General features: G+C 46.9%; 1 protein-coding gene across 2 annotated transcripts in view; it reads right to left on the reverse strand.

The window, feature by feature from the left end:
* Positions 1 to 9501: 9501 nt before the first annotated feature.
* TTI1 (TELO2 interacting protein 1) overlaps positions 9502 to 16147 on the reverse strand; it is a 44125-nt gene continuing 37479 nt past the window's right edge. Inside the window, exon 9 of one of the 2 annotated variants that reach the window (XM_036902310.2) lies at positions 9502 to 10199. In XM_036902310.2, the coding sequence (XP_036758205.2) occupies positions 10016 to 10199 (184 nt within the window). In that variant the 3' untranslated portion in view covers positions 9502 to 10015. The other variant, XM_036902314.2, reaches the window with a different exon arrangement.

A 16147-nucleotide genomic window follows, 5' to 3' on the forward strand; every position in this document is an offset into this window, starting at 1 on the left:
ATTCACCAGGACTTCTGGCCGGCCAAGTATGGGGACAGAAGGCCTTCCTTGCCAACAGAAAGTCCTCAGGTAAAAAGATGCAAACGTGGGGCAACTGGAAGTTGGCGGAAGCACACTGAATGGGTAAGACCAGAGGGACATGTGCTGGGCATTCGGCACTGGTTCCTACAGAGGAGGAAGACTAATGTCCTTAACCCTTTGCCTTTTCTCTCTCTCTCTCTCTCTCTCTCTCTCTCTCTCTCTCTCTCACACACACACACACACACACACACACACACACACACACACACACACACACACACACACTCCTTGCATAGCTCTCATACTGGCCTTTTCCTTTCCCTTAGACTCACCCTGCTCCATCCCACTAGGGGCCTTTGCACATGCTGCTCTGGATGTCTTAAACACTCTTCTTCCCCTTCCATCTAGTTAAGTCCTACTTATTCTTCAGATCTTGGCTCGAACATCCCTTCCTCTAGGTAGCCTTCTCTGAGGGACACCCCATTCCCATCACAGGACAAGAACAAGTTCTCCTATTGCACGCTGTCCTAGCTCCCTGTCCTGTATGTGTGTCATTACAGGTTTGTGAGGTTAGTTGATTAACACTTTCTTCCCCATCAGGCTGTAAAGATGGGATCATACTTGTCTTGCTCACAGCGACACATAGTAGGTCCTCAAGAAATGTATGTTGAGGAATGAGTGAAAAAAATGAATGAATGAATGAATTATAGTCAGATTGAAGAAGACTCCCAGTAGCCAAAGAGGGAATTTACCAGCTAGAGACCCTAGGAAGAGGAGGCTAATTAGCAACTCATTAGGATCCATTTTTGCTTCTGTAGTCAATGCTAATCACTTGTTTGTTTAAAAAGGGAAGTTCTGCACTCATTAAATCCATTAGCAAATGAAAATGTTTCCCAGGGAAGTTTGGCCTCCCACACTGGAGTGCAAATTCAAGGGCTGCACCCCGTCTTTCCTACAGATTTCCCAGAAATCATCAACTCAGGTGCTCACCAGCTGGAAATCCCCTGGGCTAGGAGCCTAGTCCTCCCTCACAGTGGGATCTTGGGAAACTGCTTCCTCAGCTCTCTGAACTTGGTTTCCACCCTAGTACCATGGGCACAATATTTAATCGCGTGTTTAGTTGTGAAGATTAGAGGGAGCTGTCAGCTCACACCTTGGCATTATCCTGATGGTCTGTAGAGGGTCCATTTGAGACTGTGCCTACCTGGCAGCCTCACTGGCTTGAGCTCTTCCTGTCTTGTTAACAGGCTCCTCTCTCCTTACAAGCAGCCCATGCTTTGAGGGTGCTCTCAAGTCAGGCTGTGCTCACCCCTGCTTGCATTATCTCATTTAACCCTCACATCAAGACCAGCCAGGTAGCCATTATTATCTGCATTTACATTATGTGGAAACTGAGGCTTGGAGAGAAGAGGCACTTACAGGGCCTTTCCTCATCCCCGCGCTGAGCCATGTCCTCCAGGAAGCCATGTCTGATACTCAAGGAAGAAAGAGTTGCCTCCCCTTCTGTGCTCCATGAGGCGGGCCTGCTGCTCCTGAGTCTTACTTCTCCTCATGTTCCCAGGGACATGCTACAGAAAAGGATTAGCTATCTTTGTTCAAGTGTTAACTATTACTCTCCTCAGTGCTCAGTGCTTTTCACGCCCTAAATCATTTGAGTCCTTACACAAATTCTATGGAGGTGAGCTATTATTATCCCCATCTCACAGATGAGGAAACTGACTTGTCAAAGATCACATGGCTGGAAAGTATGTGAATGGCAAAGGCAGTCAGTCATCAGAGCCCATGTACTTCACCTCTGGGAGAACTTTTCTGCCCCAAGAAGAGGCTGCAGGAAAAGTAGAGGGGAGTGCTTAGGGTGGCCTGGCAAGGGTGAGCTCTGCCCTGCAGCCAATCAGAGCCCTGCAGCAAAGCTCCAGAGAACAATTTCCCTGGGGGCAATGCTACCAACTCATTCCTCAAGCATCTATTGAGTTCCCACTGGAAGTCAAGCTTGGGCCCACCTTGGGGTGTTGAACACACCAGCCTCCCTTCTGAAGCTTCACCGGCTTCTTTAGCCTCACTGCCTATGGTTTCCACCTCCCACTGACATGAGCAACACCCTGAATGTGTTGTGTGAACCTCTCTGCCCAGAGGGGCCCTAGCCTTTGTGTCTGACAGGCAAATAGTGCAAAGCTAGCTTGGATGGCCTTCCTATAACGAAGCCTCCCCACTTCCTTTCAGTTCAACCTCTCGCTGCCGTTTATATCTGTAAGGTATGATATCTGCTCATGACGACCAACTCCTACAAGTACTGCCTGGGGGCCAGGGTCTAGCATTTCATCAGTCTATTTATTTCTCACTGTTCTCTCAGGGACTTATTATTTTTATTCCCATTTCATCAGGGCCTAGAGCAATGAGTCTTGCCCAAGGCAGCAGGGTCAAGATTCAAACACAGGCCCGTTCCAGGGGCCGTGCTCTTAAATGATGCTCCCAACCTCCTCCCCATATAGACTTTATTGCTGCCTTCTCATGATGGCTTGTCTTACTTAGTTCTCCTCTGAACCTAGCTCCTAGGAGGCAGCATTTATGTCTTTTTGTTTCTGGGCCTGGCACATAGAAAGCCTGGAAAAATGCTTGTTGAATTTAAGTTTCTAACTGCAGATTTTGGATCCTTTTGCATAAACCTGATATAACTGATCATTTTAACTCATTATGTGATGTTAACCGCGTCAGGCTCGAATCCTATCTTGGGCGTTTACCTGGTGCCGTTGGGTCTTGCCGCTGTATGGCTCAGTTATCCTAATGGTGAGAGGAAGGAGGAAGCCTCACCCTGTCCAAGGTGCTGAAAATGCAGTCATGAGTGTAACCCCTCTATGGGGAGAAGGCTGTGAACCTCAGTCAGAGCTGTAGCAGGAGGCTGGTGGAGAGGGCGATGTGCAATGCCTTGAGAGCACTGGGTGTGAGCCCCAACTTCTTCCCAGGCAGTCAGGTCAAGCCTCTGCTTCTCTTGGGGTTCTGAGGGTCTCAGATGAGCTAGGGAATGGATGGGAGACAGGACGCAGGTCCATGGGGTAGCTGCCTGCCACATAGGCACAACTCATCCCCTGAACGGATGCTCTCCAAGATCCCTGTTTATTTGGATTAGCAACACTTCCTCTCCCCTCCCCCAAGCCCTGATTCCTCTTGATAATTGAAAGCACAGGAGAGGAAATCCAGATGATGTTAGGCTGGCACCAAAATGTGAGTTTACCATAGAATTATAGACTCACAAATGTCTTATATTTTAATAATAATTTTTTTGTGAGTGAATAAGATACGTATAAATGGCTAAAAAATGTGAGAATCATAAAAGGTCTATGTGAAAAGACTTCTCACCACTCATCTTGTTACCCTTCTGTGAAGCTGCCACTTGGGTGTTCTTTAAGAGAAATTCCATACATAAAGTCCCTGTCCCCCATAAATAGGAGCATTGTTCTATTTGCCTTTTTCTTTAATAACATGTCTTGGAGATATACACACAGCCTTCTTTTTAAAGGCTACATGGCACACTACACGGTAGTAGGGCATTTATTTATTAGCCAGGCCTCTCTGGATGGACCATTCGTTTGTTTCCAAACCTTTATTAATGCAAACAATGCTTTGACGAACACTTTGTTCATCATCTTTGCACATGGACAAGGAAGATCCTAAAAGCAGGGCTGCTGAGTTAAATGGGTGTTTTAAATTATGATAGTTATTGTTGTTTTATTCATTCTGTTACCTGGATGCACCATATTTCATTAACCAGCCCATCCTTCCTTCTTCCCTCCCTTGCTCCCCAACCACTTCCCCTGCTTTCTTTTTAATTCCATATTTACTTTTAGAAAATAGTCAACAGTAAGATTTCATGATTTTTGATGTGCCATTCTTCAGCACAGTTCACTAGATTTTCTGTGTTGTGAGGGTGAGTGCGTGGGGCATGTTTCAGTGTCTTCTGGTTGGGTGTTTAAGTCCTATGATTAGGTTATTTCCTATCTTTTGCTTCTGCTCTCTGGAGATATTAATGTAGAGCATTAGGCATAATACCTGGCACATGCTGGGCATTCAATATTTGTGAGTTTCTCTAAGTCAGGAACAACATTGAGGGAATTGCCTATGCACGTACATCTTTGTGCACATGTGTATTAATTTCTTAGAGGCAGAATTGCTAGTCAAAAGGTCCGTGCACTTAAATTTGGTAGTACAGCCAAAACTGACCTCCAAAGAGCTTGTACAAATTTAGTTACCCATTTCCCTACATTCTTGCCAATACTTTATTATCAAATCACAGATGTTTTAGGGGGTAGAACAATGCTTGGAGACTGATTGGTTCAAACCCTTTACTTAGCAGATAGGGAAACTGAGGCCCAAGGTCATCTGTGAGTTATGACACAGTCTGATTCCCATTTCTGGCCTCTCTGTCTTCTTCTAGGGAACTGAGAAGAATGTGTGGAATGCGTTGAGAGCGCCGGGTAGGGTCCATGAAGTGAGAAAGCATGCCAAGAAGGGGTGCATGGGAGGTAGAGGCACCACAGTCTATGTCTATTCCTCACCTCTGCTTTGGGGAATGCAGCATGTTTTATTTCATGAAGAAACTTTAGACTCTTCTCCACTACTTCTCCTCGCCCCCCTCCCTACCCCCACATCTTTTCCCTTGGAAACAGCGTCAAGAGATTCTGAAAGGTGCTTTCCTTCTTTGTGAGCCCGCCTGTGTGGGAGGAAGCTGGAGACGTGAGGGTACTGACTGAGAGAGCAGGTTGAGACCCAGGAGCTGTTGTGCAAAAAGAACGGCAAATTACATAAGGAGGGGAAACGGAACGGGGTGGTGGAGGCAGCCATTCATCAGTGCTTTTTAACTCTTTCCTGCTGCAAAGACAGGCAGCCCCAGACACTGGGAGAGAGCTGCAGTGACAGAGATTTTCACAAACAGTTTGTGCTGAAGGCTTTGAAGGGAGGACAGCACTGTTCCCTCCTCACCCTTTGCAGACAGGCTTTGTACTATGGGTAAAACTGTCGGAAAAGGTAGAACAGCTCCTAATCTAGGAGATGATTCCTGTGGGAAATCAGGCTGCTTTCCAAGCATAATTTGAAAAGCCGCTGCCTCCAAACTTCAGTGGTGGCGGGGGGCCGGGGGGAGGGTGCAGTGCAGAGAGAATGCCATTTATAAAGCAATCAACGCTTCGACAGAGTCAGCCATCACTCAGAATTATTTTCTGAAATTTGGCCTCTCTTCCGTACTCTGGGGGAAAGGCAGTTCGGGCACTTGGCTTCCAATCAAGCCCGACAGAGGCTGGGGGAAGTCACACAAAGGGAGAGGGACCCCTCGCTGTTCATCACAGCTGGAGCTGTGGAAAATCATTTCTAGGGCTCCTCAGCTCTCCAGAATGAGCCGAAGGAAGCCTCATCAGAGGTTCCATTCATCTCACTTCTTACTTTTAAACTTTAAAGCACATATTTATGTGCCTCAAGTTGGCCATGAACCACGGCATGTCAAACAGTTTGGGGTTGATGGAAGAGGTACATTTTCTCGTCCTGGGACTTTCAGAAACACAGTTTCATTGCCAGTCTCTCTCTCTCTTCCAATTTCTCCTGTATGTTGCCACGAGATGAATATTCCTAAAACGCTGCTTTCACTACATTACTCACCTGTTCGAGAACCTTCCAAGGCCACCTCTTGGTCTCTTATGTGTGGGATTCCCAGGCTGGCGTTCAGGTTCCCTCATAAATGTGGCCTCAGCAACCACAACCTCCTAACAAACACCCTCCTAGACTGTCCCCCCCGCAACACACACATGGGAGGTGGATGTCTGTCATTTCTGCCCCTCCCTGACCCACATCTCTTTTCCTGGTAACCGAATTAGCACTTCTTTTTAGGGAAACCACTCCACCGCAGCTCTTGCCGTATGGTTTGGTGAGCCAACCTGACCACCTGGCCTCCAGGTGTGCTCATGGGAAATGCTATACGTCAGGAGTTGGCAAAGGAAGGTCTGAGGGGGAAAAAAAAATGGTCCCCGGCCTATTCTGAAAGGCCATGGAGCTAAGAATGATTTTTATATTTTTAAAGGGTTGTAAGAAAATCGAAGCAGATGATGCCAAAGAGACCCTATGGCCTGCAAAGCTTAAAATATTCACTGTCTGGCCTTTCACAGAGAAAGTTTGCTGACACCTGCTTGGATGCACTGTGGCTGGTTAGGGGCAGGGCAAAGAACCGGCTGAGCCGAGAAGAGCAAATCCTAGGCCTTGAGCTGGTGCTGTCAGGAGGAGGTGCACACTCTCCTAGGCTTGCTAAACTGAAAGAACGTAAGCCTGCAACTACTGGTGGCCACCTTGGACACTTGAGAGAGAAAGGCTGCCGGAGAAGGAACCCTGGGGAAAGCAATACCAAAAGACGGAGACTGGCTCTGGGACCGGGGGCCAGCTGGGCTGTGAGTTATGTGAGCCATTTTCTTTTCCTTAAGCCAGTTTGAGTTAGGTCTCCTGTCAGTTGCATCTGAAGGAGTTATGATGAGTACAAATATTGGCAGGTATACTCGGACACCCGTGGACATGTTATTTTCCTAGTCTAGAATGCTCTTTATCCTCTCTGCCTGCCAGAAGTCTCTTGTCCTACCAGGATCTTAGCTTCTCCTCTGCTGTGGCCCCCTTTAGTTCCTGGGTGGTTCATCCTGAGATGTAACCATCTCCTTCCTCAGCTGTACCTGTCTGGAGAAGCATGTATTGCATCCCTAACAAAACATGAGCAATGGGGTCAAGAGGGAGGAAGGAATGAACCAGGCGCTATGCTACCCACTATAAATTCGACAGCATTTATTCCTCCTGAAGCAGCCACCCAAAGTAGCAGAGGCAGCAACTCTATTTTAGAGATGGGATAATGAAGTAAAGTGACATGCCCAAGGTCACACAGTTACTAAGAGGTAGAGTCAGAAATCAACCCCAGTTCTGATGAACTCCAGGGCATCCATGCTCTTTCCACAATACGGTGCCTCCTGAGGACCACATTCAACCCTTCACAGGATCCTGGGCACCCAGCCCTCCACTTGCCTTAATCCTCTAGGAGCCTTCCACTGCCTGCAGATCAGAGCTTAGATATCTCAATCTGAACTCAAGGCGTTTCAGTATCTGCCTATTAATCCCTTATCTATCCCAACTCTGGCTAAACCAATGCTCATAAACCCCAAATGAAGGGAGGAAACCTCACTGCACCAACAAGTTTTAATTGGGGGAAACAATCACTTTGTGCAGGGTACGTTAACAAGGGCTAGACTGATTCAGCTGGACAGGCTCAAAATTAAAGTTGCCTGAATAAAATAATAACTAGAGAGGCACTCTAATTAGTTTTTTTTTTTTTTAATCAAGTGCAACAATCTGCCTGCAGGAATCTGAAAGCAACTCAGGATGCCTTAACTCTTTGAAGAGATGGGTTTTTGGAACACCATGGCAAATCTTCCCACACAGATTATCTCCTGGAGAGCTTCCCCAGAGCCCAAGTTTTATCACGGCACAGGACGTGTGCGCATGCTCTCCTACCCCGCGGTACACTGTCACGGCCTGCCATGCCCAGGCGCCCCAGGAAGGCAGGCTACCCGAATCTCACTGGGAGCTAGGTGATACTCCACAAATCACGCCACCTCCCTGACCTGTTTTCTCATTTGTCAGGACCTAGAGATTGAGTGAGCCCATCACTTCATGTCCTCAGTGGGATTAGGAAAAATGCCCTGAATTCTTTTAGTTCCCTTCATTAGAGGGCATTCCCCCGCCTTTTCCCAGAGGAAATTATCCCAAAGTTTTAAAACTGGAAGAAAGTGATTATCTCTTTCAGGGGTTCTTACCTTGGGGTCCCTGTGGGGTCACAGGTATAGTCTCTGGAATCATACACAGAATTAGTGAAGCCAGCTCAGCAGATCCTGCAGGACCCAGGAAAGGATGCGTGACTGCAGTCTGGGAGGGTGCCCTGCCCTCCCTCGGAGTGACGGGAGGCGGCGGAATGCTTCTCGGGAGTGAGTCCCAAGATCTCTTCAGGTTCTTGAAGGGCTCTCTCCGGCCCATTTTACAGGCCGGAGCACTGAGGCCCCAGAGGGAGGGCCCCTGAGGACTCCCTGGCAGAGCCAGACCAGTGGCCAGGCCATAGCCCGAGCCGGCCATCCTGCTGCCCTTGTGGGCAGGGCCCTAAAAGGACATGAGGGCCCCCCTCTGGGACTGCCTGGGAACCTTTGCTCCAATACATCCCCATGCCAATGACCTTCTGGGTTTTTCTTAGAGCCTGAGGATTATCTATGTCACTGGAGGAGATATCTAGACGGTGCCTCACCATTCATCCGATGAGGAAGCATTCATCATTCTTAGAACCTTTCAGCACGGGTGCGTGTGTGCATGTAGCTGTGTGCCTAAATGTACATAATCTGTGTGTTTTAAATCCTCTAGCTAAAAAACTGGGTACTTATCCTACCTTTTATACACAAACTCCCTCAAGGTTACCACATGGTTGATGAAGGGAAGTTCCCTTTATACAAGTACTCTAGCTAAAAGCAAGCTGGCATGGCCCTGGGATAGCGCTCTGCCATCCCTAATGAACAAGTAGAGCCAGGAGAGGATCACCAACGGCTGCCAATATCACAAGAAGACATCAGACATTAAATACCTCCTGATGGAAGCAAATAATACCACCTATGGAGGAGTGTGCCAAAAAACGAGAACAGAAAAATCAAACCTGAGCAAGCCTCTCGCTCTGCCTCCCATACAGGAAAGAGAGGTGACAGGAGGGGCCTGTGCAGAGACCCCCACAGGATCTAATCGGTAGACTCAGACTGTGGGAAATGCTGTAGGATAAATTACTTCATTTCCTCAACAAAAAACTTAACAGGGAAAAGAAAAAAGAGGTGGTGGTGGATGGGAGGAATCTATAAATTAAGAGATTTGCTAAGGGACATACAGATAATAGCAATGTACATACCTCCTGGGATCCTGATTCAAACACACCAGGGGAATTTAAACACTAACCAAATACAGGATTGAAGGACCCCAGTTAATTCTTTTAGGTGTGATAATGCTATTGTGGTAATGTATTTAGAAAAAAAGGTTGGATGTGACATCTGGGATTTGCTTGAAAATAATTCAGGGACCAGGTCGGGGTGGGAAGTAAATGGAAAGGGATAGTGATGAAGGAAAGCTGGCCATGTACTGGTTAATGGTGCAGCTGGGTTATGGGTACACAGGGCTTCAGAATTATCCATAGCAGAAAGTTAAAAAAAAATTTATGATCTCCTACTTAAAAGGTATCAAAAAAATAATCATGAGTGTTTGCTGGTAGGGAGGGAAACCAGATGTATGGCGGACAGGGAGGGAAACTTCTCGCTGTTTCAATGAAATCAAGCTTTGTACAGCTTGGATTTAATACCAAGGTTCTGTATTAGTCATTCAAAAACATAAACTCATTTTTTAAAAAAGCACCCAATTTAGATAACAAACTTCCAAGTGAGCTCCTAATACTTTCCATCCAGGGAGTGCCTTTATTTCATTTTCTTCCAAAGAACAGGTTAGGTGCAATGAGTTAGTTCCATCTTATCATCAAGGAGAGGCAGGTATGTCGGCCTGAGAGGCAGGACTCTTGGATGTATGATACTCCCACGTGGTCTGCAAGCACTCAGAGGACACACACAATGCATAGTACAGGCTCTGCCCTATGCGCCCTTCAGCTCTTCAGGAGGTGTGTGTGGGAGGCGGGGGGATCAGGTGGCCTGTGAGGCAACTGGGGCTGCAGAGATGGTAAGATAAGGAGCTAAGCCCTTAGAGCTGCCAGACAATGTCACTTGAAAACAAGGTATGAAATATAAATAACAGTCAGCTACTTTGCTTCAATCCAATTTCTACGCAGTTGTGTGATTGATCAATTTATAAATTGATCGGCTGTCTAATCCACCTTCAGTCTTCTCTGCCGCTGCCACCGCCTCAGCCCGGGTGGGGTCAGCCCCATACAGAGGCAGGAAAGGGGCGGAGGGGGTCACTGCAGCTCCTGAAGCAGGTGGAGCACGTTGGCCGTGTATGGGTTCTGCTGCCCTGTGGCCCCCTGCAGCAGCACAGGGTGGAGGCTGGGATGGGGAGGCGTGAACTGCACAGGGCAGTAAAGTCCATTCAGGAGAAACCAGGTGGAATCTGGGTCTACCTTCATCAAGTGGAGGAAAACCCTGTGGAGAGACAGAAAGGGGTGTCGGGGGCATGAGGAGGGCTGCTGGTGTCCTATCCACTTGGCTAGTTGAGAAGAAACTGATGATAAAAGCTAATCACTTTGATAGTAGAACAAACCCACTTCAGTTGGTAAGACAGGGCCATTAGGATGGTCCCAAAGCCTAACAGAAATAGAGGTAGAGTTTCATATCCATTGACATAGAGAAGACAATTCATCTGAGCAGAACAATACTGATATCCAAGTTCTTGGAAAACAAACCGTTAAGTTCTGGGGTATAAAGCAGGAGTTTCAGAAAGAAGAAAACTGACAGGGCCCACCCTTCACTACAGGCCCACTTGGCTCTCAGGACCAGCCTCAGAGCAGTCTGGGAAGGCCCATGGCTTCTGAGTCTCCAGGTCCTCATCTCTGGCCCTCCAGCTCACTACTGAGCTCTGCGGTTGGCCCCTCTCTGCCAGGAGAGCCATGGATTCTGGGTGGTCTGCACATGCTCCCACAGGGATCAGAACCAGTTATTCTCCTGGGGCAGGACAGGCTGAGCCCTGCCCTATGACCTTATGCATGGGCAGAGAACTGGTGTCCTATGCATGGCACACACAGAGCTGAAGGATCTGGGGCCACCGGATGCCACATATCCACCAAGGGTGAGGTTCATTATCTTGGAGTGAACTTTGGGGTCACATACCCTGCCTCTTATCCACTCATATCCCATTTCTCAATGATCAGTCACATGCCCAGGGTCACTGCACTGGGCAGTCCCCAAATGTAAGCACACACCTGGCCAACTCAGTGAGTCTGAGCCTGATTTGCAATCCTAGAAAGGATGAGGACAGTTGGGCACCACCCCTGGACGGGCAGCTCCCTCTCAGCCATCCTGCCCATCTCAGCTCATGCATCTCCTGCTCAGAGAGGTCAGCTTTCCCAGACCAGTTTGCCTAGGTAGTTGCCCTTTTTCTCTTTCAGGACACGCTTGCAAGCACTTATCAACTGCTTGTTTATTGATCATCTCCCTTCTTGACAATACAAACTCCCAAGGGCACAGACAGTCTCTGGTTTTCTGCTACATCCCAGGGACCCAGCATGGCACATAGTAAGCCCCCCAAATACTTGATTGCACAGGTTCTAGTATGTAATAAGCAATTTATTAAGCCACATACTAATGACTTAAGATGACATCTTAAGTATTTACCTTCTATAAAAGGATCTGAAGGAGAGTCAATTGCTCACCATCAAGGAACGACTAAGGCACATTACTAACAGGATTCATGGCATCACAGATGACACTAGCTATGTGGCTGAGGGAGATGAGTCTGCTTGTCTTGGTCTCTGTTTCCTCAGTCCTAAAATGGGGGATATATTTCACTCAGCGTTTTGCAGATTTAAATGAGAACACACAGATCCAGCCCTACATAGCGTCTAGCTCAGGGATCCCTAGCTACCACCTCACAGCGTTGGTATCTATTTGATGGACCACATTTTATTCTTGATGACCATTCCTAGGGGCCTCTCCTGGACTGTTGGGGTACTAAATAGGAACTAAAATGCTTGCTAAATGGGGTTAAATTCTGGTTTTTAATTTCAGTAATTTGAAAAGCCTGTACCCTCAGGGGATTTGGGTCCCACTGTGGTGAAGTCAGGTTTGTTTTCTTCCTTAGGTTTAATAGACATGCTAAGGAGGTAAGGGAGGCAGGTGAAGGGGGGCAACTTGAAAAATTTTCTGGCCTGTTTTGTGCCTAAACAATTTGTTTTTACTTAGGATAATCATTTGCTTGTAATCTCAGCAGTGGTTGCTACAGAAGCGGTAAGAATATTCTAATTCATCGTTTCCACTTCACTGCAGAAAGGAGATGGGGCGTGCGTAGGAGACAATTTTTGTTTAAAAACAAAAATATCTTTGATAATTAGAGTGGCAAGGGAAATTAAGAAAATGCACCAAAAATGAGAAACACATTTCTATTTACACGTGACACAGTTGACAGTTTTCCCTGGTGCCAAAGACTGTTAGAATGTAAATGGTTTCATTGGATTTTTACCCTTTCAAGAACTGGAACAATTTCTCAAGCTACAGCATGGCTCCCTCTCAGCTTCAAGGAATATTTTGATCTGGACAATACCCAGCAAAGTGGTGCCACGGCCCTGTTGAGTCACAACTCTGCTCTGACTTACATGACATAAACACACCGCGTTGTTCATTTTCTGAGTCCCTTTTAACATGCTAAATGCAGACGTATTCTTTAGCAGGAAGGAAGCCACTCTCTTTGCCCTGTGAGATCTCTAAATAAAATGCTAACTGGGTCGCAAAGGAAAACGTGTGCAAAGTTCACCTTCTTTTATTAAGCAAGAGCCAAACTCACGGAAGAATTATTTGGGGTCTCATTTCTTAGCTCTTAAAGAGGTAGACTCCCCAGAATGGCAGGCAGCAATACAAGTTCCCTCTCCCTTCTCTGTGGCTCGGAGCAAATTATTTTGCCTCTGTGAACTTGTTTCCTCTTTCTCCAAAGGAAGATGATCACACCCATCCCGCCCTTCTCACAGGTTTGTTCTGAGGCTCTAAGGAGATGAGGTGCAGGAAAACACTTTGAAGTGTATAATGAAAACACTGTTCCTTCCAGAGTGTGTTTAAGGAATAATTATCACTACCAACCTTAGCAGCACCACACCATGGAAAATTCTGAGACATTCTGAAAAGGGCAAAACATTTGCCTTTGTTTTACTCATAATTTCCTTCACACTGACTTCGTGAGGGTCTCACATCTTAGCCAATGGGTTTCTAATTGAGTCCATTATTTTCAAGAAGAAACAAATGCAATATTCTTTGTCCTCTGCATGCCTGAGGTGAGGAGCAAATACCATGCCATGCAACCAGGCGCTGGCTGGTGTAGCTATGCTCCTGCTCTGCGAAACACATGTGACCTGCTGAGCTCTAAATACAGACAAATCCTGTACCTGGACGTTTGTTTGCCTTGTGCCCCTGGGAGCTGAACCTGAGACCCAGGGTCTTGTCTGAGTTGCTCATTGGCCCAGCTTTGCTCCAAACCGTGGTATCAGTTCATCCCAAAGCCAGTTCCTACCCATCCTGAGCTGGGGACAGGGCCTCCCAGGGAGTGAGGAGCCAAAAGCTGAAGACCTCAAAAGCCCTTCTGCATAATCAAAAGCCAAGACAAGGATAGGACTTGCTTTGAAGTGACTGGGGTAACTCCCTGCAAAATGTTCCTAATACATCTCAAGACATGGCAGAGATGGCTGCTGAACATGCCAAAGGGCCAGCGCCATCTTTTTTCAAACCCAAAGAGACACATTTAAAAATATATACTTGTATGCCATTTAAGTCCTGAACAAAAATTTCTTTCTCCTTCCCCCAGGCCCAAATCAGTGGCTCCAGGGAGCGCAGTTATCAAGAGATTATCTGGTCCCCAGAGTTTTGGGAGGCACTCAGCTGTACCTTGTGCCTCTAAGTGTCCTGAGGCGAGTGATTATCTCTCAATAACCTGTGGGGCCGTGTAGCTTAAATGATAACTTGACTTTAAAAAATTTAGAACTCGCCCGTTAGGCAGTTTCTAAGCAACCTCTGTTTCCATGGCAAAGAAGCCTGGTGTTTATACTGATTTTTCACTTAAAATGCGGTTTTATTGAATTTCGCTTCATGCAGGCAGCCATTTCCCCACACTTCAGCCCTATCTACAATTGACGGGTATCAGTAAGTACCTAATAAACTCCAGGCACCAAACCGACAGAAGTAGCTCATTCCTTTATAATCAATATCGGGGTGCTCTGAGTGACAAAGCTGGGGATGAGGTGGCCTGGGGACGTAGGAGACTACGTACTCCTAGGATCTGGTCAGCAGGGTTTGGCCCATCTCCCTGTGGTTTACCAAACGTTTCCTAGCACCTGGGCCAGCCCAGACACCGTGCTAGGAGCACGGATACAAAGAAGGATGGACAAAGGCTGGGGCCCTCAGGGCTCAGGTAGAGAAAGCAGCCGAATCACAGAGGCCTAGGACGTGACGTGCAGAGGGCTGCACTGGAAGTCACACCTGGGGTGGACTGGGGGAAGAACTCCTGGGAGGGGACAAGGCAAGTCATCTCTTGGTAAAGAGGGGGGCATCAGATCAGCTCTAAGGCCCCTTCCAGCTCCAACGTCCACAGCAGTTCTCAAGTATGGGAGCTAGATTACAGCCCTGTACCTGCATCCCACAAATGTGTCAAAACCAAAAAGAAACCGCTTTGCGGTAGATGCAAATATTACAGCGTATCCTCACCATCTTGGTCTAGCCAACATCTGCTCCAAGGGAGCTCTAGAAAACCTCCAGCCAATCAAGGCCCAGTAAAGCTAAATAAACTGTAACTGAAATGCAGCGCTTCCAGCTCTCCTGGGTGACAGGCTATTCTTTCTCTGTCAATTACTTGCTTGAGGGATCTGCTGCTCCTTGTTTCTTTCTGGATTTATAAAACGCTCTCACGAGTGGACTGCATAAATGCCAGCGGTAAAGAACTTGTGGCTTTGTGATCTGTTTATTTATTTATTTACTTAGGACTTCTAAAGCACTTATTCAGGTATGTCTCCTTAGGAACATGATATAGGCTGTCTCTACATGGGCATGACTAAATGCAATTGGAAAATAAACTCACCTATTGGAAAGCAGGCACATTCACAAAGTTATTTTAGCTTTCCACCCATTCCCTCTCTGGCAGAACAGCCTCGATGCTCCTCTCTTCTCTGGCCATCTTTTCTCCTGGGACTCTGTACATGCTGATGCTACAAATGAGGCTCTGTGTTTCCTTTTAAACAAATGGATGCTCAGGGTGTCGACGTGTCCTAGCCAGCAAGCAGTGGGGCGATGTTTCTATCTCGGTAATTTACTCTAATGGGTCTCGGTTCATTGGTTAACCAGTATTTCAAGTCTGTCCTTCCTTGCTATTCAATTTAGCTATCTTCCCCTGCACGGAGGTCGTTTTTTGTTTCTAAATGTTGGAAATGGAGGATTATGACTTGGAGCAACGATTTACTCTCCAAATAAATACTACCAATTACCTTTGCAGCTATACATACTTGTTAGACTTAACTATATTTACCTGTTCAAAACCATTCATCTATCGATCTAAGTCCAACACAGACACACAGACCAGCATTAAAAATATTGAAATGCAGTGGGGATGGGACTTAAAAGCATAAACACCAGTAGTAGCTTACAATGCTAATCGCGCCCCTAAAGTACCACAAGACAAAGTATCATAAATGCAGTGGAATGACTCCATTGCTTTGTGCATATTTAAAAAGATATGGCACTGAGAGGACCAATCTGTTACAGACAATTCAAAAATAAGCCAGAACCTAGAAATGTTTAAATCCCACTGGGGGCAGGATTTAAAAGCAGCCCCTTCCATCTGGCTAGCTCTCCTGCTTCCAGGCCCCCCTGTGGGCCTAGATCCCAGGATGACAGCAGTGCTGCTGGGCGCAGATTTCAAAGTGGCCCTGAGCCAGGCAATAAAGCGGCCTGGCTGGCTGCACTCTCAGGCCACAGGCAGTGTTTCCTGCTCCAACCTGGAAAATTCCTACCCTTGAAGGCAACATCATCTTCACAGCAGCCCACCTGTTTTGAACCCCTCCCCCGGAACTGTTTTTCCTGTAACCCATGCTTTGGTGCTCAGCCAGCAGCTTGCACTGACAGATGCCCTAAGGAACAGCTCTAGGAAATACACTTCTGCATTTACTGTAAGGACCTTAGCCACATAGCAGTAACCCAGTGTTCTTCTCAGAGGACCCATGGAGAAATGTTTTTAGGGTTTGGTACCAAGGAAAGCTGGGCTTATTTCTTAAGAGTTTTTTTTTTCTTATTCCAGTAATGGCTGAAAATTGTACAACAGATGCAGTTTCCTCCTTGCTCTGCCTGTTAGGAAGCCCAGAGCCACGTTTAACAGCTCATGTCTAGCAAGGGGACAGAGCTCTTAG

This window comes from Manis pentadactyla, chromosome 5 (assembly GCF_030020395.1).
Source record: "Manis pentadactyla isolate mManPen7 chromosome 5, mManPen7.hap1, whole genome shotgun sequence".
Classification (NCBI taxonomy): Eukaryota; Metazoa; Chordata; class Mammalia; order Pholidota; family Manidae; genus Manis; species Manis pentadactyla.